The sequence below is a fragment of the Leptonotus elevatus genome, chromosome 6 (assembly GCF_054856555.1).
Source record: "Leptonotus elevatus isolate MCC_2025b chromosome 6, RoL_Lele_1.0, whole genome shotgun sequence".
NCBI classification, from domain to species: Eukaryota; Metazoa; Chordata; class Actinopteri; order Syngnathiformes; family Syngnathidae; genus Leptonotus; species Leptonotus elevatus.
The window spans coordinates 7857900-7883191 of NC_141244.1; the positions used below are offsets into that span (position 1 = coordinate 7857900).

General features: G+C 39.8%; 1 protein-coding gene across 24 annotated transcripts in view; it reads left to right on the forward strand.

Annotated features, from left to right (window-relative positions):
• rims2a (regulating synaptic membrane exocytosis 2a) overlaps nt 1-25292 on the forward strand; it is a 145796-nt gene that overhangs the window by 99227 nt on the left and 21277 nt on the right. For 11 of the 24 annotated variants that reach the window (XM_086079536.1, XM_086079528.1, XM_086079530.1 and 8 more), the window contains 8 exons: nt 47-163; nt 4160-4345; nt 5425-5531; nt 5760-5792; nt 11203-11235; nt 14471-14571; nt 18389-18555; nt 19121-19354. In XM_086079536.1, the coding sequence (XP_085935662.1) occupies nt 47-163; nt 4160-4345; nt 5425-5531; nt 5760-5792; nt 11203-11235; nt 14471-14571; nt 18389-18555; nt 19121-19354 (978 nt within the window). The remainder of the gene's footprint in view (nt 1-46; nt 164-4159; nt 4346-5424; nt 5532-5759; nt 5793-11202; nt 11236-14470; nt 14572-18388; nt 18556-19120; nt 19355-25292) is intronic. The other 13 variants (XM_086079539.1, XM_086079540.1, XM_086079552.1 and 10 more) reach the window with 8 other exon arrangements.

Consider the following 25292-nt stretch of genomic DNA (forward strand, 5'->3'; position numbering starts at 1 on the left):
GGGGGGGAGCCAACCAACTCTGACCCGCTGTGATATTTTTTCCCAGCCGAAACCACCGTGTGTACCCAATCTGCCGTGAGGAAGCAGTCAGGTTACTGCGTTCCACTAGGATATCCCGTGCCTTTTCTGAGGGCGCCTACTCTTCTGACTATGACTTTGAGAGGTATTGACATGCAGTGGTGCTGCATCTGTGCATCCGCCATGTTGACGTCTCCGTTGTTAATTTATCTGTGACCGTGATGCCAGAAAATGATATCCTGTTTGATATCGGTTTCTGCCAAGGAGACATCACTGCTCTGATGTTGTGTAAATGTACTTGAATGGTACACAACTGCCTCTGTGCTTGTAGGCTGAGGCTCAGAGCTATTTCTGTTGCTGCCCCCAGCTGTATGACTTTTCAGTAAATTGCTGGCCAGCACGTGACTGTTGCTTTGTTAATGTCTTTGTTTGTGTTTCCCATTTACATTGTGCAAGCAGCTGTATGCGGATACAGGCTGTGCATGATTCGTAGTGTACTTTTTTACATTCTAATGGCAGCTACCTTTTGCATACCAATGCTTAGGCATCTAAGATGTATTGCTTGGAGCAGCTAAGTAACTCTGTGAATGCTGTCCTTGCACCTAGAATTCTGGTGTCTGGCCAGAATGTGATATTGGGTTGATAGCACCAGTGTACCTCCGGGACCAATGCCAGTGCCCGGTGCACAAATAAAATGAAATATCTCACATGTTCCTTTTCCCAGATACATTGTAAATGACCACTCAATCTTCTGCCATCAGACGTTCAGTCAGGAATTATGCCGGCGCCTTTCTGCTCCTCCTCTGGGGCGAACAACTGATGAGTTCTCAGAACTATTTTCTTTAAGTGTTTGACTGTCTTTATTAAAGTGTCGCAAAATGTCCCCAAGGCTCAGCTGGACTGCAAATCAGCACGGATGGCCATTAACAAAAGCTCCTTGTTAAAAATGTATTTTAAAGCGGCATAGAAAAAAAAAGTGTTTGCTTGCTGGAAAATCTGATACCCTCCACTTCCTATCCTGAAATCGTTTGTTTTTCGGCATTTAGCCAGACCAAAAGTAACAAAGGGGCTTGAAGAGTGATCAGGACACAGGAAAGAGAAATAATTGGGTGTTAATACAGACAGAAGGGAGTAAATGTAAGCATTAAGGAACTTGTTTCCTTTCGGCTGGCTTTTTTAGGTGATCTCTCTCCACGACTTAGAGAAAATGGTACTAGTGTTGAAGTGCACTGCCGCAGAGTGTACCATTAGTGGGACTCAGCTTGTCTGTACTGTACAATATGAGCATTATTTAAAACAGGCAATCAAATACCTAGCGGTATGTGCTTTTCCAAATTACACAGCTTGGTTTCTACCGTGCTAACTGCTAACGCAAGGTGACCAAATTTTCTCAATTAAAAACCTGGTCACTACAGTTTCGCTGAAAATATATATTCACCAGGAACTATTTCTAACAAATTTAACCTCCAGTCAATCTGGTGACCGGTGAATGTGTTAATGCTTTAGCTAATGCTAAATACCAGTTCAACAGAACCAAACAAGGCAATTCACTCACCATCGCGCATGTTAGCAGTTACATGCGGATGAAAATGAGAACGCGAACGTGAATGTGAAAGTAAATAGGAAGGATTTAACCGTTAAATTCCTTTTTAATTGGTTTGTTGTATGAATCGCTATGACAACTGTGATTGATATATACGTGGCCGAAACAATTGACTTGATAACTGGACTTAAAAAAAAAAAAGAAATAAAAAGGTGATGCCAGGATGGGACCTCCGTGAAAGCAGGACAAAACAATGGGGCGCCAAGACTCGAGACACAAGGCTCAAACGTGACTGTCCCGGTTAAACCCGGGACACCTGGTCATCCCAAGCTAATGATTATGTTGGCCATTACTGTAAATATATATATGTTAGCCTTTTTACGGTGATTAACTGATGAGCTTTGTTAATCATTAAAGACTGAAACTATCTATAGAACACTAACACCGCACACATTACAACATTATATTATTAAACAATTTACAAGAAGTATTTTGATGTCTTAGTTAGGACCTAATAAGAAGGCACACCCATTTAGGTACTAATAAGACTTTACAAATTTGTTAAAGTTTGTATGGATTACTGCCATTTTTTCTTATTATATGCATGCTCAAAATCCCAGTACTGTGCCACATGATGTATCCCTTCCTAACTGTCTTAAATGGGTGTTTTTTTCTTTTTAATGTATGCATCATTAATGTTAATTGTTGATAATTGTTACTTCTTTTTTCCAGCTCCTTTTGTATGTGTACCGTGTGCCAAAATACAATTTTTTGCCGACACAACAACTCAATGTAAAAAGAATATAAGCATCACTCACAGAGCCCTTTGGTACCTCAAACCTGCTGCACATGAGCACTGAGCCAATGGCATGAGCACAGAATATTGTACCTTGCACACTTCATTCTGTATCTCACTAGGTTCCCTATTTAAGAACCCAGAGGCATCAAATGGCAAGACAAATAGTTCACCCACCTAATTTAGTAATTCAGCTACCCAGAGAGAAATTGCTGCATGTACGATAATTTGAAATAATGCAATCCCAGCTCCCAGCTACTGTTCTGAGTTTCTTAATCATCTGGTTTTATATATTTGTTTGATAAATTGCCCCTTTCAAGGACCACACTTGTATTTTTGTATGCTTCGAATTAGGGTGCAGTTATTTACACAATTCAGTATCAATCTTAAGAATGAATAATGAATCAACAAATACAGTATACGCTTAAGTAATGTGACACTAGTCAGGTTTCCTTCCAATTGTTTTGAATTTTTTAAGCAAATTGACTGAAAATGCGCAAAACGGACATGCGACTTATGCCTGTTTCCATCTGTTCTTCTTTTGCAAATATCGAGAGGTGACTCCGCCGCTGTAGGTGGCGGTATACACCATACAGATGTGATCCACCAGTAATTTAAAGGGATACTTGACTCATTGAGACATTTTCAGCAGCAAAAAGTTAATATTTTGTCCAGAATGAATTTGGTAACTTCATTATTTTTCATGTACAATTAATACATTAAAGTAATAATTTTTCCACTTGTTGTCGACTGAAGATGGCATAACCTGTGCTGCGGAAATGGGTAACGACCAATCATGGCTCAGTTTGCTGATCAAACCCAGAAAACAGGTGAGCCATGATTGGATTGGATTGCATTCAGTAATCAGGTTTCCATCAATTTTGTTTCGATTTTTTAAAGCGAATTTACTGAAAATGCGCAAAACGGACATGCGACTTATGCCTGTTTCCATCTGTTCTTCTTTTGCAAATATTGAGAGGTGACTCAATAGCCGCTGTAGGTGGCGGTATACACCATAAAGATGTGATCCACCAGTAATTTAAAAGACGAATAAGAAAAACAGGAAGCGACTGCGCCGTGCGATGACATCAAATGAGTTTGCTTTTGTAATTATTGATAAACCGTAGCGTTTCTTTGCTGTTTTCCATCTAAAACTGCATTAATATTCGCTAATTTAATTAATTCCAAAACGATTTCTGTTTCATCGTCTCCCAAAACATACCTTTACTTTATCGTCCTCCATTGATTTGTGACTACAAACGTATACATGTGACGTAATATCCGGTCAAAACGTGCAACGTGTATCCGGTCTTGTTAGTGTTTATTCGCAAAACCTGTTTCCATAGCCAAAATTCACATTTTCCTTTTTTCGATACGCTTCAAAATCCACCCCTTCTAAGCGTAAAAACTTTTTGTAGAATTGTGGGCCCTTTTTCGAATTTCTAGCATTTCCATTCCGTTTTATTTCTTGAAAATTCGAATAAAAATGGGTGGATGGAAACCCCACTACTGTTGACACTTAAGTGTGCTATATACAGTTAGAGGATATGTAGAGCATTCTGATCAGGACTGCAGCCCACTTTTCTGTTGTCAGGTTTGACCACATTTATTATCATGAAAAGTGGAAAGTAAAATCTGCGGACAATAGGCAACAACACACGTTTGGTCCTTACTCAACACATGTCCAACCACCGGTGTGGTCCGTAAACAAATGCACCTCTGCGCTGACCTCCCTTCCACCTTACTGTCCCTGCCACATGGGGCCCACTGAGTTCCTGCCTATCTCTCAATAACCTCTATAGGAGCCACGGAGCCATGGATAGACACGAGTATCACAGCAGGTCCCGATCTGCAGACCAGCGGCCCACAATAGAGCGCCCCGCATCCCGATCACGCTCCACTGAACGCCCCCACGACTCATCGATGATGAGGTCCATGCCGTCGCTACCATCCGGGAGGTCAGCCCCTCCCTCTCCTGCCATGACGAGGTGTGACCCAGATTGGACTCGTCAATCAACTCATCACAATTTCAGACTCGGGCCTTCGTTAGACTTCCCTGAGGCTTTTTAACTGTGAGGGAGAATAAAGTTAGGATTTCAGTATCAAATGAAGTCCAGTGAAGATAATAACCGATTGGCAGTTAGTAAACAAACACCATCGGATTGTAGTACAACTGCTTTTTGAACAGTTGCTAGCCTGCTACATTGAATTCTCAGTAATGCAAGCTCCCACTCACCCTAAACCAACTAACCTGACTAACCCAGAACGAACGAGGGAAATCATTTCACCACCACCCAGTGCCCACAATCCCAATACCTGCTCCCCTTCCTTATTTCCCTAAATGCACCCACCTCGCCCATTTCCGTTTTGTTCACAAGATTACTGATGCTGCATTTTCTTTACATGTCCAAAGCACGCTAATCCTGGCTCCAGATATCGTGCTGATTTATTTTGATTTTGGAATACACTGCTCATACGCCTGTGTGAGTATAGCAGTGTTGGGCTGACTTTCATTTTGTTTTGTTACTAACATGGATTGATCTTTTGATCCTTTTGATGGTATCTTTTGTTTGTTTTCCTTTCTGATTTGAGTTGAAGCCCTTTTGGAGACGGTGCCAACGCATGGTCGCAATGGTCTGCTGATTCTGCGTTGAACTTTTTTCTTCTTGCAGCTTGACGACTGACTGCACATGCGTTTCAACGCTTCTTTTTTTCCCCTTTTTCTTTTCTTTTCTTTATTTTTTTTTGCAGCTCAGTTCCAAACAGTTGATGTGTCCCTTCACTCCCATGCCATGTGCCAAACTTCATTGTGCATGCATTGTCTTTAGGGATGCAAAGTGCACTGAATTGTAGATTGATCTCCCGGTTGTGTTGTCAACTACCTCGCGCTGACATTAATTTGGTCAAAAGAAAATAGTTGACATTGTCAAATTGAGGATATGAAGTATGTATAACACATTTTTAGTTTTATATTATGTATTATCCTGAAGTACAGATACAGGTTTCTGCCTTAAGTTTCACATGTGTGCACATCTTACCACACTTTCAAAACCTTTGTGTCACATAGGGCGCACCCGCGTAGTGGATCAGTCCAGACCAGTCCGAACAGTACGCCGATGTCCCACAGACGAGGTCGGCAACTTCCCCTGCTTCCATCCACAGGGAAAGACAGAAGTAAGTCATCTTTTGTTTTCTCTCTATTTATTCCTTGCTTAATAATTGAAAATGATGTCCCTTAAGTGACAGGCTTTTGTAATCACTCAGATTTATGATTCTCACACTTCACTTAGGGAAGATAAAACAAATGCTATGTTGTTTTTCTTTCTTGTGGTCTGAATGATATCGTACATGAAAGAAGTTTCATAACATGTCTACTCGGTTCCCTTCCAATTTCCCTCGTAGAAGATGGAGACGAAGGAACCGAGCCTTGTGAAGGTCTGTACCTGCGTGTGAGGGTTTACGTCTTCAGAGTGAGCGGTGCTCGAGCCACACCTCACGCTGAACACCAAAACCCGTCTGCAACGGTGGTTGCAGATATGTTTAATGTAGTCTACTGTGTGTAGTGTAGTGTAGAGTAGCTTAGTGTAAACTTCTGTTTTGTCATAGTATTGTGTTGGCCTGTCTGGATTCCATTGTTGGTGTTCTTTTCTAGAGTGTCTTTGTCTTCAGTCAGTATTACTGATTTCTTTTTTTTAAGACCTTTTGACTACCTAAAACATATTTTTCCCTGGATAAATGTATTATTTTTCACCAGTACTTTAAACATAATTAAACTGGTGAACACAGTTTTTGTTGCGTTAGGTCTGACAGACCAGGACCAACCTGGTTAAATAAAGGTTAAATGAAAAAAAACAAAAAAACATCGATTTTAACAAATTTTTGAATTCGCAAACAAAAACTGATTTCAGTTTTTTTCTATCACGTCAATTTTTTTAGCTAAAGGATTCCCGTTTTCTTAAAAAAAAAAATAGGAACAAATGTGTATGTGTCTAAATAAAACAAGTTGGAATGTGTACAAGCTTTGAAAACTAAAAAAAATGCATAAAACGAAATAAAACTTATAATGTTATGCCCATGTCCAAGGCAGCACCAATCCTCTTAATTGTTGCTTTGCTACCTTTTCTGTTTGCAGACGATGATAGTACTGACACACCTCTAACCTCACGTCTCAATTGTGACTGCACAAACAAGTTGCCACAGAGCTGTACACGAGTCCTATCATAATCAGCTCTTCTTACTACAGTCTTTCTACAGCTAATCCATGGAATTTTGTTGGAGGGCAAACTTAACGTGCTAGAAAAAAACTGACTGCAATTTTGGAATCAGGATGTCAATTTTAGCTTTCATCATCTTAACACATCTGATTTTTTTGTTCCCAGTGTTACATAATCTATCTTCATCTTTTGCATAATTTTAAGATATATAACGTATCCCCAAGATCCTTTTAAAACATGTTTACATTATTGTATTGTGCTGCAAAAGTTGAAAAACAACTTCGTGTGTATGTGGTTTTGTTTTTTTGTTTTTTTTACTTATCTGAGACAAAACGGTTGGTGTGGCTTACAGGGATTGGAGGGGAGGGTTGGACAAAGCTTGCAGCAATTAAAAAGCACAGACAGTCCTGTAGGACTTGTCAAAGAATTTGCAAGACTCTTTCATCATTGTCAGAGTCCATTAGGGCTCTCCTTGTCTACGCAGCTCTTCTCTCTGTTGCTCCCTCTGTCCTGACTTCCTTCTGTAATTCTTTCAAAAGTATACTGGTCCACTCTTACCTTTTTTTCAATTCTATGCTAGCACATAGCTTAATTGTTGTGAGTAGTATTTCCATCCTTTTATTAGAAAGAACAGTAGAGGAATTCGGGTCACTTGGACCTCTTGATAGTTGCCCAGGTGTGTTTATCCCCCCAAAAAATTTAGACCCTATCTAATCTCTAATTTTTTTAAAATTTGTATTTAAATGTATTGGCTTATTTTTTAAATGTAGATATATATATTTTTACAATACATATTAACAATTTACATCACACTCCCTCTTTTATGCTGTTTATCTACTGTTTGATGATGTGGCATTAGTACAGCAAAACAGTGCCCGACGTAGTGACAAGTGACTTTGGGTATATTGACTTGTTTGAAAAATATTTTGAGAATGTTAGCTAGGAGTCTATAGTATGTCAGTGCAAAGTATTAGATGTGGGGGCAAATTTGTTGGCAGCTCTATTCATATATCCATTTTTACTAAACTGCTTTAATATTATTGTATTGCCAAATGTTGTCAATGTTTGGAATGTTTGGCTTGATGAGCACCCTTCTGTGTTTCCACCAGTAGCATATTGTACAGAAAAGGTTCAAAGTGCACCAGTAAATGGGAGGAAAGGCAAGTCCTCCGGCACGTGTGATTGTGTTTGATTTTCTATACAGCCTATCCCTGAACAAATTTGATTTTTTGAGCGTGGCATTCTTTACTTACCTACTTACTCTTTCTCTCCATTCCTTTGTGCAATAGCAGATATATTATGATTACATTAAAAGCATGCAGGTCTAGTCAGTACTTGATTTGAAATGTCATAGGGACAGAGCTATGTAATTTGGATCTTTGCTTCTCCCATATGGAATCCTAGACTTCATTTTGAGCTGTCATCATCAACAGGAATCCATAATTCTCACCTTCACCTTAAAAAAATGAAAACTGTTTACTGGATAAACACACATGTCTCCTTAGTTAATTATTGCATTTAAAATAATCCCAAAAATATTTCCCTCGTTAATCTCCTTTTTTATTCCAGGGAACATGTTCTACATCACAAATTCAGTTTTGTTTTAGAAGCAAGCATGCCCTTACAGTTGGTGACCAGGAGATGGCACACATGTCTAATAAATGCAAAAGTAAATGACAAGGGAGCTGTTCGGGGGTTTTTTGGTGCTGAAGAGAAAAGGAGTTTCTCTCGCTTGTTTGTCTTTACCTCAACCTTTTAACATCCCATACATTTTATTTTGTCATTTTATTTTAGAACTTGGTCTGTAGTGGGTTTTTGTGCTTGCTTATTATTCCATCCTGCCTTAGGTGTTTTTGTCTATTGTATGTTTTTCACGTTTTAGAAGTAACTTGGGAGGACCAGCAGCGAGGGCTTAATGGCTCGCTGTCTGATGAAGGGACACATCCCTCCCTCAGTCTTACAGGTTTGTTGGTCTGGGTGTGCATTCTGCTTTCTTTGAATGCCTTGTGTCAGTTTCACTGTGTACTGGTCTCCTGAAGTCTATCCACTTAGCAAAAATATGAAACAATAACTACATAAAAATAAACTACAATTCAATTTTAATACATTAAGTAATGACAGGTCTATATCACATGCTGTTGTATGAAGCAGCTTCATCATTGGATTGTGTTTTAAATGTGAACATGCAGTCTATGATTGGCTTTCTTTACCGGTTGTTTGACTTTCTTGTCTTTGTGTGTTGTTTTGCAGTGCTGCATGGAGATGATACATTTGGGAAATAATAATAACAATAATGATAGTAATAGTATTTGGGCAGCATGGTGTACTAGTGTTTAGCATATCTGCCCTGCAGTTCTAAGGTGTGTCTTTTGAATCTCAGCTCAGGCACTCCTGGAGTAGTGTTTGCATGTTCTCATTTTGCTTTTGTGGGTTTTCTCTAGCTACTCTGACTCAGAGATATAAATATGGATAGTAATTTAAACAGTGTATAATGTAAAGTACTAATTGTATATAATATGAATCACATTATAGTGTCCTCGAGTGTTTTTTACACACACAGTGGAGACTTGTTATATAAGTATAGAAGATGACCTAAACCATCGTTTCCAGCAGCCAAGCTGAATAAGAATAAGAAAGATCTCCTCTGCGGCTGCAGAGTGTCATGAAGAGAATGTCAAATTTTGTTCATGATGGAGAAAAGTTTGTTCAGTCATTGCAGGTCCCTCAATGAATCAAATGTCTCCATTTTCAGTCCCATGATGTTACCAGCATTGTTATTGTCTTCTGGATCTGATACATGACTACTAATACAGCTACTATTACTATTACTATTACTATACTACTAGTAGTAGTAGTAGTAGTGTTGGGATGGGTGAGTGCTGAGACCATGTATCAGTATCGGGCTGATACCCGGCTTCATTTCAAAGTATTGGTATTTGGAGGCCGATACCATTTTACCATTAGGAGCTAAACATTAGAAGAATAGAAAATTGCCATTAGTTTCATGCAATTTTAAGGAAATATGCTACATTGGCATGAATAGGTCTTTCTATAAAAATACGTCATTGTTTTTTGTGTGTGTTTTTGGTGTATGATTTTTTTCTGTATCAAAAGTACTACTGGTATCAGTACTTGGTATCACTAATTACTCAAGCGGTGAGTACTTGTTGTAACTTGTATCGATCTAAAAAAAATATATTGAATGTTTTGAACATCCCCATAGTAGTATGTTGGTAAATCAAAAACTCTGCTAAAACTTAGCATTCCCACAAGCTACAATATTATTCGGATTCTTATTTGTGGAGAAAGCTTTCAGCATTCCCACACAATTTATCCAGAAATTACACTTTGTCTAGTTACATGTAATGCTATGACTACTTGAAGTGGTAATAGATCATATTTGTAGTATCTGTTAAGTCTTAATATCATCAATACAGTACTCACACGTCTCATACCATCTTATATTCAACTTCATGAGGTCTTTGAGGACTTCAAATTTAACTTGCTGAGGCGATTATTATTTGATTCTCGTTAACTGTGTGATGTAAGCCTGCACAAAGAGATGAAAGAAAGCTGCTAAGGCACATCAAAAGTCTGGCAAAGTATTTTAATTAATGTGACACTCCATTATTGACCTGAATTTTTAACAAATGAGCTTAATGCAAACTGTCCCAAAGAATTAGGTCTGGATAAGACTCAATGCTTTTCCCTTTCTGTAGTCATTGCTGCTTTGTCATTTTGCGACACAGAGGAAGAGATAAAGGAGTGAAGCAAACAATAACTGTGGGAAATAAGTCACAAGCTGGTTGTTGACTCAAACGCATTTATTCACTGAAGGGAAAGCAAATATTTGCCAGAATATTTCAGGGTTGAAGTTGGCTGAGAATGCAAAGGCAATGAAGAACAACCCGAAAGCCGGCAGTGGATGTGTCATATAATTTTCTTTCATGAGTTAGTGCTTGTGTGTGTTTAGCCGTCAACGTTCTTGGTGTATTTCCCAATGCCCTTGTGCTCGTGTGCCCTTTCCTGATTGTAGCTTTCTATTTGTGTGTCTTTTAATTATAATTTGACAGCTTTTTTTCCCTAGACTTCACAAAGTTGACCTATACAGACTCAATTGACCTCTCCTTCCCCTCTTACCCACCGTTCTTTCACACCTCCAACTCTCAAAGGCCTCAAGTTTCTGTCTGGTTCAGTGCATTAACATGTCTTTATTATTACAGCTTTTTTTCCTCTTGAAAGCACAGAGCCTTCCCCAATTCCTGCTCCTCTCCAGTTAATCGAATAATGAAAATCTCCGCTTCTACCTCAAGCCTCTTACAACCTCACATCTTCTTGCACTATTTTTGCTTTTATGCCCATGGTGGAGTTTTTGTGTTCTTATTGCATTGTGTGCATGTTTGTATGTTTTTTGGGGTGTTTGCTGTTTTGTCAATGTTGTGTCATATTGTTGTCGTGTGCCCTCCTTCCCCGAGCCTCTATCTTCTCACCATCCAAACAGTGGCCTTTTTTCTGGTTACGGTGGTGTTATCACACTCCCTCTGACTTCACCCCAACCCCGTCTTGCATCCTCTCACATCCATCTTCCTCTCCTTTCTGTCTGTGTCTGTCCATTCTGGATGTGATCCCAGAAGACACTGCCACACCAAGTTGGACGAACTCAGGTCTGTCCTTTCTTCATAATCTTCTCCCTTCTCTTTTTCTGCTTGCCCACCAGTCACCCACAACATATCCCCATGGCTTACCCATGCCATCTACTTTGACTGAACTCTGTTGTCTTTCACGCTTTGCTCGCTATTTATTGTCCTGGTCATTTTACTATTCAGATTGTGTGGCTTCAGTTAGGAAAATCATCCAATTGTCACAACATTGTGATCCTTGTTACAGCTCTTGTTGTTCTTTTATGTATACATAAAAAAAGGAAGAATAAAACATGAAATAAAAATATTATGTGGAGAGTGTCACACATTCCTCAAAAGGGACACTATGGACTGTTCTCCTCACAAATGAAAAAAATAATACTGATTAGAATCATTATAGTCACTCAAATTCTATGAATTATGCATGAGAAGCTGATTATGTATCAGTTCCCCATGTGAATTCATAGAATTATGTATGTTTGCTTTTTAATAGATGTGACATACAAAAATGTCTGACTGAAGTTATTTACCAAAAGCCATCTTATAGAATACAACCTAGTGATAGGCAGCTTAACATATGGATCATGCTCTGAATTACATTTACTTGCTGTATCCCAGTGTTGGACATACTTGCAGGGCTGAAGATACAAAGATTAAAAAAAGAAGCATTATCTACAGTACTGTGACATTTTTACATTTAACTTAAGAAATAATGTTCACAAATCAGATATTCTTGCAAATGAGTCATCAATAAGACTGTCTCTGTGTTATAAGAAGAAAAATCTGAGTTGACTTTAACTGCAATGACAGCAACCTAATTCTTCAGAAATTTTGCTTTATAATCATTTGCTTACCTTTCTCTGTTGTGTGTGCGTGTGTGTGTTTATATTTAATTTATATTTTGTTTGACTGCTCAGCAAATGGCTTGCGACAAATCTAGTGCAAACCCCGCCTCACGCCCAAACTTGGCGCTAATGAGGACAAGCGGTATAGTAAATGGAAAGATGGCTTTGATGATACTCATAATGATAATAATAACAATAAGAATCAGATTTGATTAGTGCTTTTCTTAATACTGAAACACTTTACAGCAAACAAAGAGGTTACTAGGACCCGGCCATTGCAAAACCTGGCCACTCACCCCCCACACATTGGACAATTTAGCATAAGAATTCCTATCCTATCGTGTTCTGAGGCTCCTCTTAAAATATGTTGTACCGTATCACTTGTCAGTCAAGAAATACACAGGTTGCTACAGAAAGAGGACATGAAAGAATAAGATGAAAATGAAATGAATAAATGGAGATATTTTGAAAGGCTGTGCTCGCTCCCATTAATTGAAATGTAACTATCGCAGTACGTACGCCGTTTGCGATTATGTTTACCGTAAGCTTTACTATTTCACCCACAAGTACATATCGATCGCTGCCGTTGGGCCAAAACCTCTTAAGTCACAATTTGGCAAATTTTATATTTTTTCACAAATCCATACTTTTGGTCAGTCCATACGTGTGGACCAGTGGATCAGTTTTACAAATTATGGACCAATCTAAGGTGTTGAAAATGGCTTGCTCTCTTGATGATGATTTAATGTTAACATGTAGTTTTTTGGCATCTCCTGAAAAGTGACTATTTTGGAGGTAGAAGGTTTTGACCCGACACCAGTGATATGAAATTATAAATATGGTTAATTACTGTTGTAAAACACAATATGTGTACTGCATATACTGTATTTCTGGCACTTGGTGGTCAGCTGTGTCTCGCTCGCTTATAACCCTTAAATGGAAATTTTCACCTGTGTGAAAGCTTCCTTGCATTTTTATTGGTTATAATTTGTGATGTCGCCACATCCTGCAACAGCAATTTAAATTTTTTAATCACCGATAATTTTGAATCACCACAAAGCAAAGTATCCGTGATTTTTTTTTTTGCGGCCATTGTGAAATCCTGTGGCAGTACCCTTCACACTGCACCTGTGTTAACTGGAGTTTTGCCGCATCGTTCGGTGTGCAGCGAGCCTAACAAATAGAGGGGTAGTGTCTTGGAGGATGGTCATATATTGTAGGGGATTTTGAATGGGTGGGAGTGTAGTTTTAAAGGAGATAATTTAGAAATCAAGGGGCAGGGACTTCTAGACTCTTAAAGCAGTGGTGGAAAAGGCTCTGTCTTCGCACAGTGCAATGCTAGAGTCTTCTGTGTGTGTTCATGGTGTTGGAGGCAAAAGGTGGATCCCAAATATAGGAAGCAGGACAAATGAGACATTTTAGCAGGTGTATGTGTAGATGAGTAACCGGATAGCTGTATATTGAACATATTGAAGTTTTTGGAGGACATAGTGGAAAGGAGACCATCGAGAATACTTTTGCAGAAGTCTAGTCATGTGGTGATTATTTATTCCGTTTTATTGCAGTTTAGATTCAGAAAGTTGTTATTCATTCCGGTTTTTATGTCAGTAAGGCAGTCGGTGAGAGCAGAGAGAATTATAGAGAATTGGTGAATGCATACAACTGTGTATCGTCGGCATAGCAGCAGAAATTTAAACCACGGTGGTTGACTGATGAAGCTAGTGTATTATATGAAGAGAATGGGATCGAGCACTGTTCCTTGTGGGACTCCATGTAAGACTGGAATACTGTTGGATTTGTTGCTATTCATGGAGATGTAGTAGATCTGTCAAACAGGTATGATGTGAACCAGAAGAAATGCAGTGTTGATGATGCCAGCTGATTTCAAGTGACAGAGGAAGATCGAGTGATCAATGAAATTCTAAGCTGAACTGAGGTTGAGAAGGAAGAGTGAGAGAGCTTAGATCGGAAGAGAGAAGGAGGTCACTGGTGACTTCCATTAGGAAGGTTTCAGTGCTGTTGTAGCTTGTTTGAGAGTACATATTTTGTGATTTTTATGATTTTAAGAAAACTTTTTCAAAGATTTTTTTGGGTGGGGAGGAATGAGAATGTTCTGAAGGGTGTGAAATTGTTGCGGACATCGGGGTAAAGATCAGGTTTTAACACTTGGATTATGACTACTGAAAATTTTTAAATGTTTAATGTGTTACAAAGCTTGTTTCTTTACTCAAGAGATTTGATGATTTCCAAGCAGACCATTCAGCTTTCTCCCATTTGACTGGTCCTTGTCATAGCTCGTGACTCATAGCACAACAGAAGCTTGTCTCCCATCACTGCAGTTTTTCCCGCCGCTGCCATACATTTTACTCATTAGTATATTGACCTCCATATGACAATTGTCATTCTCGGCCCAGGTATTGACATGGAGGAGAGGACCAGGCAGATGAAGATGAAGATGACCAAGTACAAGCAGGGAGCTGGCTCCGACTCGCGGCTGGAGCAGGACTACCACAAGGTGAAAATATGTCAAAATGAAATATGTAATACATGCGTTGCATATACCGTAATTACCTCCACATGAGATTCATGGACATAATATACACCTCTACTTTGCTGCGATAGGGCACATGTGGTTCGATTTCTCAATGGACTATTCTCAACCCCTGAATAGACCAGTAGGACTTTGTGATCCCCCTGTAGTTTGACGTCACACTCCTTTTTTAAGAAGGGAGGTCACCCCCCTGGTCTGCTAATCCAGTCGTTGATATCCATGCAGTGTTGCAGAGGTGTGACATCCAATGCAGCATTGACAATTGTAACTAAATTATGTTTTAAAGGGGTAATCATGAATCAGATTCCTTTTCACTGGAAGAGAGTCCAACCCTAGTTCCGGAGCCCAAACTTTTGTGTCGAGGCCAGCCTGACTATATCGAGATCAAACCTCTTGACTTTGCATACCAGTTCAGGTGTCTTCCCTGCCAGAGAGGTGCCATGGTTTATAGTCTGTGGTCCCTCCCGCCTTCAGCCACCACTCAGCACATATTGACCACCTTGGCCCCGCCCGAAGTTAGTCAGCCTTTGGGAAGAGGAACTTAATTTTCCTTTTCAAGCTGTGCCTGGTTCCAGGGGGTCCTGAGCCTTGCTTTGTGTGGTCCTTCGCCTATGATCTGTTGACCCTAAGTGACTCTACCAGGGGGAAAAAACGCCCAAGACAACCGAGTTCCCAGGATCTCTAGGACTTACAAACCCCTCCACCACAATAAGGTGACAGCTCAAGGAGTGTACAATACTATAATAACTAGGATTTAACAGAGTATTATAGCATCATCATCACAATGTTGTTTAAGAACTCGAATTACTAATAACTAATACCTTGTATAGGTTAATAAGGCCTATAGACTTTTTTTTTTGTGTCTGTGTGTGTTAACAACTTACTAAATATATGTGAACATCGGAATCAGTAGCTAGCTGTTCAGATAGAGCTTACAAGGTAATAAAGATCAGATGAAAGTGGTAGCACAATTGTAGTACTTGAATGACTGGATAGAGTTAAAGGTAGAGCAAATGAAAAATGGTGCTTTCTTTAGGTACTTTGGTTCAACTGTTGTAAAGTAAAGGAACGTGACTTTGACAGTTTGCAGAGTCAAGTGTTTACTACTCTCTAAAGTGATCATGGACATGTTTAGAAAGCTTGGCCACAGCCTGCTGTCTCCCAAGTGTCTGGGATAAACTCAAGAGTCGCTGCCCAGCTTTCCTTTTATGTCTGTGTTATGAACACTCTCACTTTAGAAGCAGTCAGTGTGCTGTAAAAAGCAGACCAGCTTATGAATTGTCAGTTGAATAATATCCTTCTCGGAAGCTCCATTGACAAAACAACATTCTGAATTTCCAAACAGGACTTTTAAGTAGCTACACTAAACACTCAATTCAACGGTACAATAAACATTCCTCAAAGACCATCCACACACTTTGGTAGCATGGTGGAATGTGTTTTACCAACAAGGCCATCAGCTAGGGCCTTGCAATCTGGAATCTACAAGTTCTTCCCCTGCTTGCCTGGGTTCTCTCGTGAGTAGGGTCTTCACCTTTGGGTTATGCGCTAGGGTGGCAAGACGGTCAGTCGTATTGTGATAGAACATTGTCAAAAAAAACATCAAAGTCCGGTTACATTTTGCAAAAACATGCTTGAGGTCTCCCCAATGCATGTTGTAAAATGCAAAACAATCAGACAAAACTAAGACTGAAGTTTGTGGCCATAATTTTAAAAGACTTGTTTGGAGCAAACCCAACACTGATCATCACCAGAAGACCACCTACAGTGAACCATGGCGGTGACAGCATCATGCTTTGGGCTGTATTATTCAGTTGGAAGTTGAACAGAGGCAAGGTGGACAGATTTATTGACAATATCAAATACTTTACCAGTCAGTGTTAGCGGGGGGGAAAACATGTCAGGAAAAGCCTATAGACCAACTGAACTTTATTTAGGGTTAATCAGAAGCACTTTAAATGGTGGGGTGTATGCTGACTCCAATTTAAGTTTGAATATTAATTCTGAGCACAGTCAAATCCCCATTTGTAAGAGGCTGTGCACACTTGTGCAACCACAATATCTCAATTATTTTTGTTTTTTTACTATTAGTACACTATTTTACTACTAATATTTTTGCTTTCCATCTCCAAAATATTTTTTTGCAATTGAGATGTTCAGTTTGTAGTTTACATTAACGATGGGAAAAGTTTAGAATGTATTTATCTTGTCTCGTTTTTCATATCTTGAATAGTACTATAGTATATATAGTAGTATAATACTTATTACCTTGTCACAGCTGACTCACTTTGGATTCTCATCCTCTTTGACCTGAGTGCAGCTTTTGACACCAGCTCATATAATCTCCTCCTCAGTACTATATCTTCCATCGGCATTATACTGCTTTCATTTGTACCTCAAAGACAGCACTCAGTTAATTAAAAAAAGTCATTTTCTCTACCCATTCTTATGGTGTGCACCAAGGCTCTATCCTGGGGCTTCTGCTTTTCATCATTTACCTCCACCTCAGCACCATTTTTAATACATGCATTTAAAAAAAACTGTTTTGATAAATGTATTATTTATTATCTGTCATTACTTCACAGATGACACCAATCTCTACTCTCCTGAAAAACCATCATTTCACTTCCCCCCCTTCTCCCTCACTTGCTGCTTATCAGAATCATCGAGTTCAACTCTCTAACTTCATAAAATTAAATAGTGACAAAACAGATGTTGTCTCTGTTGGCATGAAATCGACATGATCCAAATTAAGCAGTTGCACCATCTTAGTTGTTCGCTTCGTAGATTCCTCTTCCCCTCCTCAAGAGTATAGGTGCCATTTTTGGCAGCACACTATGATTTTTATTTCCGTATCAATAAAATAAGCCAATCATCTATCTTACTTCCACCAGTCCAACATCAACCGACTCTGCACCTTACCTACCCCCCATATCCTTGCCCACAGCCTTTTTATATGAAGACCATAGCCTTTCTAATTACTTTATGGTAAGCTGTAACTGTAGATGTAAAGTAATCACAGCAGTGTTTCCCACAGATTTGAAATCTACTTGGGTGGGTGGACTCCGGCGGTAGAGATGGGAGGTGGGTTGGAAGGGCGGTGGGTTTCAGTCCTGTTACTACGTCAACCTCTAGCCTCATGATCCACAAGTGAGTGACGGCGAAACTAACGTTACATGCGCTATATCCTGTCGCGACATGTTTTTCTTTTCTTTTTAAATACATTTTTAATAAATTTTCTTGAAAACTTCTTGGGTGGTAGCCAATTTACTTCGGTGGCCCACCCAAGTATTAACATGGTGTGGGAAACACTGCACAGTATTAATAGATCAAATAAATTAAAAAATAATAATAATCATGAGTAGCAGTATGGAAAATGAATAGAGGGGCTAACTTAAGAATGCTACTGAGTTGAGTGAAGAGTTCCGCCAAGGCTAATGAATCCTAAAGTGTCAAACTGTTTCATTTAATGAAATGAAATCATGAGGTTTAGATATCGTTGCACCCATTTGTTGTTGGAGGGAATAGTAGGCACGACAAATTGGGTGTCAACTGCCACAAACATTTGTTTTATACTGCACCACCTCGTTCTGTTTAATAGAAACATTTTTCTTTCTGCGCATGGAGTATGTTTGCCTTTCCCTGAAGCATGGCACACCCTGATCGAGGGTGGCTGCTCTTCAAACGCAACATGGTGTACTTGGAAGACCATACAAATGTTCAGTTGTTCTGGTCTATCCTAATGACAGAAAGACTATAACCTGTTTTCTTCTCTGAACAGCATTCCGGCAGAGATCCACGGGGTTCAGATAACCTGTCCGCCAAATCATCAGACAGTGATGTTAGCGACGTGTCCGCTGTGTCGAGAACCAGTAGCGCCTCTCGGTTCAGCAGCACGAGCTACATGTCTGTCCAGTCTGAAAGGCCACAAGGAAACCGCAAGATCCGGTAAGATGACCTCTTTCAGGGAAGATTGAACGTTTTTTTTCAATATACCCCCAATGTCTTGTTTTCACGAGTGGACAAATCCCCCACAGCTGAAATGTTTTATTCCTGTATAGGTTCCCATGTCCAGACATTTTCAACACTGAAATTGTTTGCACCTGGTTGAGCCCAAGAGGAAAATGCACAAGATAGCATACTGTGCCATTTTCTCACCCCAATGAGTTCAGGTTTGGCTCTGTTGTAGAAAAATCTGGAACCAAATGTTTGAACTCTGCTGCTTTTAAGCTGTGGGAGAAGCTTGTCCACAACTGGTCATAATTGGTGAAATAATCACAAGACATTGCATCATTTTGGTGTTTCCTGTATCTGATTTATAAACGAACATCTTGCATGACACTCAGCAGTAGGTTGGCATTTCTGTCTTCTGTTATTGCTCTGTCTGCTTTTGATCTTGGCTGCAATAGTTCAGTGTGTTTGGCTTTATTTTTGTCACTTGACACTTCTCATGTTTTTGTTTGGTTTTCTTTCTGCTGTGCATGTTCTGTCTTGCTTCTGTCTCCGTCTACAGCCATTTGCGATCAAGGAGCCAGTCGCGGGAGGGGGATGAGCATTTAGTTGAAGTACTAGAAGAGGAAGAGACAGGCAAGAGAGGTGAAGGGACAAGGGTCAATAAAGAGGGGATGGCAAAGGGAGAGAGAAAGGGATTAGGGGACAAAGTAGACAAAGACGAGCTGCATCATGAAGAAATGCTGATGAAAGAAGACGACTTGCACCAGAGGAGTATCTCAGAGACTGACCTCAGGTAACAAGCGTGGCAGCCTCTAGCTGTAGACTACTACTAATCAATATAAACATCAATTTCACTTTTATGTGAAGCGTCACCATTGTGCATGCTTCTTTAATGGTGTTGAAGCTATAATGAAGGCATGGATAACAAAACAGCCAACTAAACAGAGGTGGGCACGTCAATGAATGTTGTGCTTCCGTCATTCGTCAACAGCCGGAACACCCTTTCGTCATCATCAATCATCAAATTATTTCAAACCGAATCAAACTGTAATCGTCAATCCATCAATCCGTTAATGTTATTTCAAACAGGCTTTCGCGTAAAATTTTAGGACCGACAGTAAATTTCATGAGCGCACTCCGTCAATCATCAGTCCGTCAACGGGGGCTTTGCTGGAGCACCTCATCCACATGAGCACTCAAGTCAAAGAGCGGAACAATATAGACGGAACAATATAGTTTTAATGATAGCTCAACTACGATTTACGAAGCTTCACATTCATTCAGTCCGCTTGAGATTGTTATGTTACTATGTTTTTCCTCACTATTGTCACTATTGTCACCATATATAGTATGTGGACCCTTAGCTGTTTAATAACCTGCCTGACTTAAAATGGCGCACCGAAGGACCCTTAGCTGCCTAACAATGTGCCTGATGTCAGATAAGTGAACTGAGCACTAAACTAATGCTTACATTAATGTACCAGTAAGGACGAAGGAAACATTATCAGTGCAGTTTGTCATCACGTGAGCTCTACAACATGACTGGCTATTAGCATTGAGACAATTAGGCCAGAAGAGAGAGAATGGTGTGCGAGGAAGTTACCTGGTAAGTGTAAATTTACTTGTTTACTGAAGAACAGCAAAAGCAGGAAAGCAAGTACTCTGCGGTGCGTCAGCAAAGTAGGTGACCATCAGTGTTTCCGTCATTCGTCAGCGAAATGGGCATTCTGTCATTGATGGAATGCCCAGATCCGATAGTACTGACCCGATTATTGATGGCTGACGGGCGAAAACTCACTTCTGGCAATGCTTAGCCCGTCAGTTTTTCTAAGTTGCCTGTCAACCGTTAATTGTCAACAAAATGGACGTCCGTCTTTGACGGATTGACGGACCTTTTGTCAATATTGATGGAATGCCCACCTCTACAAATAAATATTACTAACACCAGTATGTTAGAAACATGCCCGTTTACAAGTCAACCAGAGAGAAACCAAGAGAGAGCACTCAGATCAGTCTTTCATGTTATTGGAAGACTCCCAAAGTAACCTCAACCCTCCATATCTATATAATGTGTGTATGTAGATCTGTCAGCTCTCTGCAGTTTGCTGTTAAATTGATTGACATTTCACTAATTCTCAAACAATCGTTTTAAAATTAAAAATTTTGTCAGAGCAAGGAGCCTAGTTATTTTGAGTACAGTACAATCAACAATGGCCCCTTTATTCTGGTCACATGAGAGTATTCCTATTTGACAGAAATAAAAAGTCAAGACCATATCAGAGCACATGTATTTATAGTTCTAGAGAAAGTCTACACTGTCCTAACTATCAAGTGGAATTCACAACAGAAGCCAAACGAGTTTTACATATCAACACAAGTAATACACATTTTAGAATGAAAGAGTGAAAAGCAGAGAGAATGTTTTCCTTTGTTCAGATGGATTATAGACAGTTGACTCTTGTTTTACTTGATGGCTGCACTGTGTTGCTTCACTGTGTGTCTGTGCTGCTCAGTGTAATGTGAGTGTTTTGTCCCAATGCCTCAGTCTTACTGTTTGCCAGCCACTTCCATTTTCCACAACACACCCCAACATTCCCCCAAATCACCCAAACTTAATTTCCAGCAATACTCCAACCATTATTATTGCCCGTCAGTTCACTTTCAGGAAAGAGCAAAAATGTTTATGAACACAAATTAATTCTAGAGGAACATCTTTATCACACCATTTTGTTTTCAAACCGAATTTGAAGACTTGACTGAAAGTGAGCTGGATGAGCCTCCTTTTAACAGACTGCAAACAGTGTCCTTCATGACAGCTACAGTATACATTTGGGCCACAAATTACTGCAATTTGTGCTTTTTCAGAAACCACACAAGTTGTCCAGCTTTAATCATCATATGGTAACTGTTAGTTTCACCATGACATACAGTACAGTCATTCATATGGAATACACACATATTAAAATACGTAGTTACTGTACGTACGTTCAAAGAAAATGTCCTGGTGAAATTATGTCTACACAGAGATGTTTGAGTGTAAAATTGCAGTTTTTCAGAAAACAATCACTACCAGCATGGGTTTATATATTTCTAAACCAAAGCCTGTCAGATGATAATTAATCATTGTCATATGACTAATCCTGACACTACAAACAAACAGCTTATGTAAGTCAATGAAGGTTGTGCCACCTGTCAAGCAGGTATTTTGGCCAACCACTTGCATAAACAGCTCAAGCGGTTGCAGGTTTGAGGGCTGAATTCAGACCGTTCTCTTCAGATTTAGATCTGGGCTCTTCAGAATATGTCAACATGCTAATCTGGGGCAAAAATGTGCTTCCCATTGTCCCAAATCTGTCTCAGCTGCAATTTATGGGTCCTCCAACAGGATAATGACCCCAAATACTCCAAAATAGCTAAGAACAAAACATGGGGCTATTCTTAAATGGCCCTAATCCCTGATCCAAATCCGATTGAACCTATGTGGAAAGAAATGGAACCAGCTGTTTAAGGCACCTTTCAATCCTGAGACAGCTGCAAGACTTTGAATTTGGTTGATCTTAGTGATTGCCGATAGCTTGTTCAACAAAATATGTTAAAGGTGTTATCGTTTTTCTCCATTTTTCGGGGGGGGACATAAAATAAAAGAATGCTTTATTTCTGTTCTAATTTATTTTAGCAAATATTGTTGTTGTTTTCTTTCATGGTATTTGACCTAAAAAATGTGTCTGCCTTGTGATTTGAGAAATTGGGATTCCTTCATTCAGACACTTTGCTTTTTTTGTTCTTGTTCAAAGAGAAGTTCTCTTACCTCACTAACAGTTTTGGCTGTACACACTCAAGCCTTCATTGGAACCGTAGATATGAAGAATGTATATGCCAGTGCGCTGTAGCAGCCAGCTAACTGACGTACATACATGTCGGCCATGTTGGGGACGTCCACGTTCCCATCAAAGGCATTGTATGGACATTGAAATTAAGTCATGAAATGCTCATTTCTCAACCGATTTTACTGAGGTTTACTTTTTTTTTGTCAATGTCAAGAGTGCTATCAATGTACTGGGTGATTTAAAAAAATATGCCAAAATAATCACACAATATCTAAAAAACAATAGAAAAGTCTAGCTTGGACACGTGTTGTACTTCAAGTTTTTATTTCATGTTTTACAAGTGCTCCGTTGTTGAAGTTCAAATCCTGTATGTTTTTTAGTAACAACTGCTCAAAGTTGATACTGATTTTCAAAAAAATCTCAAATGTTCTGTTTGGCCTTGGGTATCTTGTGAGGTGTCAAACTAGGTTTTTTTCATGATTCTGAGTTGATTGCAATAATGTATTTTTTGCAAAAATCATTCGTTTATGGAAAAACAGCCATACCCACCGTTCTCGCTCTCGGTCCGTTCAGCTTCTGTACAAGAATGCATGCATTCTTTGCAACCAACCTGCACAGATCTGCAGATCCAGAGGAAGCGAGAAAGACATGGAGAGTGCCAGATAATTCGGCTGCAGATATACTGAAGGCAAGCTTGCGGAAGACAGCAGTCGCGAGGATGACTGGGGCACTGAAGTTGTTTGACATCTGGAAGGGATCAATGACCTTGTGGCAGAAATAAACCCTGTACCATTTGCGCTGCAAAACTCATTTTGAAACAAAGTTAAAGTACCACTGATTGTCACACCCACCTAAGTGGGTTGCGCTCGGGAATCATTTGGTGATCTAATCTCCCAATTCTAACCCTTAATGCTGAATGTCAAGCAGGGAGCCAAAATGGGTCCCATTTATTTTGTTTTTTTATAGTCTTTGGTATGACTCGGTCGGGGATTGAACCCACGATCTCCAAGTCTCAGGGCAGACACTCTACCAAAAGGCCACTGAGCTGGTAGCCATTACTCCAAGTTAGAGGAAAAAGAGAAGACAAAAGAAAATTATTGAACAAGAGGCTGTTTTTGTTATTTTGAGATAGGTTAGACTCAGAACTCGAGCATGGGGTGATGAGTCTTGACCAAGTCCACGTAAAGCTACAGCAGTTTGATCCATCACCAGATAAGAGCCTTCGTTATTCAAAGTATTGGTTAAAAAATAAACTCCAAGATAAATTCTGTGCCACCTTGTATTTCACATCACAGGAGAGAAGGGTAGATGTGCTCAGCCTCAAAGATGACACAGCAACATTCTGCGAGAGCGCCATGCTAATTTTCATTATGGAGATGAGAAGACACAAATCATAAAGACTGCACTGAAGTTGATATGCAATGACATCACCATGGTCGATCTAGAGTTCTAGACCCAAAGTCATACCCCACAGCACACAGTATGACTGCCATCCAGAGTAAACAGGTTCTTGTTCCTGAGAGTCTTCAGTTGTTCCTGAGGCCAATGGTGAAGACCGATGAAAGAGTAGCCATTTGGGGGCAGAACTTCATAAAGGGCTGTTGGCCTCGATCAGGAGTTTTGGGATACCAGATGGGCCTTGCCATACAACTTGATCATAGATTTGAGTTAAAATGGATGCTCAACAAGTTACACAGGCTAGGATACACATAGCCGTATTCTGAGGCACAAAGCTACAAATACTGCTTCCTCAATAACAGGAATGGAGATGGCATCCAAGACACGTCTGGTACTCTTTATACCACTGTGGAAGAAACTGATGAGTAGATTGATGATGAGGTTGTGGTTGACTCTGTGCTTGAGGATCTATCATTTACGAGAGCCAGTGGAAGTGAAACTAGCCATGACAATCGGGTGGTCATGGAGGCCATGGAGGTTGGGTAAACAACCAATGTATTGATCCAATTTGCCTGAGACTATATTGATTCAAACATGGTCTCTATTCAGGGAAACACTTCTTGCCATTTATTGGCTTGGATCAAAATAACCTCTCCGGCACCATCTTTACCAGATCCCCAAACAACAGAGTGAAGTTGAAGGCGCTTGACAAAGCTAAGATCCTGAGAGTAGCTGAAGTGAAGATTCTTCCATTCACCAACAGAACAAGGACAAGGATAAACACCATCACATTTCTTCCCATTGCTGAGCTATAGATGGACATTAGGTGTACATTGCTATGAGCCAGTTCCAACACTAGACCCCATGGCTCCTAACGAGCTACTGCAGTTCACAAGCTGCAACTGCAATGGAGATTATAACAACCTGTGGTGCAGTTCTGTAAGAGGAATGGTGTTAAGTGCATCTCAGCATGTGCAAGTAGACTCTGTAAAGGAATTTCATGCAAGAATTGTAGTCAAGATGGTGGTGAGTCTAGAGAAGACCAAGAGATTGATCCTGAAGTGGTCAGCACTTGTGACTACTTGTGACTACAAATAAAGCTACTTTTGAATTTTGGACATGAGCGTGGGCATGGCCTTTCTTCAACCAAGGAATTGTTTTGGTGAAAAATACATGATTGCAATCAACTCAGAATCATGAAAAAACCCTAGTTTGACCCCTCGCAAGATACCCAAGGCCAAACAGAACATTTTAGATTTTTTGAAAATCAGTATTTGGTACCTCAACTTTGAGCAGTTGTTACTAAAAACATACGGAATTTGAACTTTAACTTTTTAATACATTGTACTGCACATATTTATAAACAAATCAGTGAAGAAATTGATTGGTAAGGATTTCGTTTGCAGATCGGTCAAATATTTTATAAAATGCCCTAAAAATTCACACACAATGAGGTCCGAGGATCTGGCTGGCCAAATGCAGAGAGCGAGGCCTGGAGCACCTCTC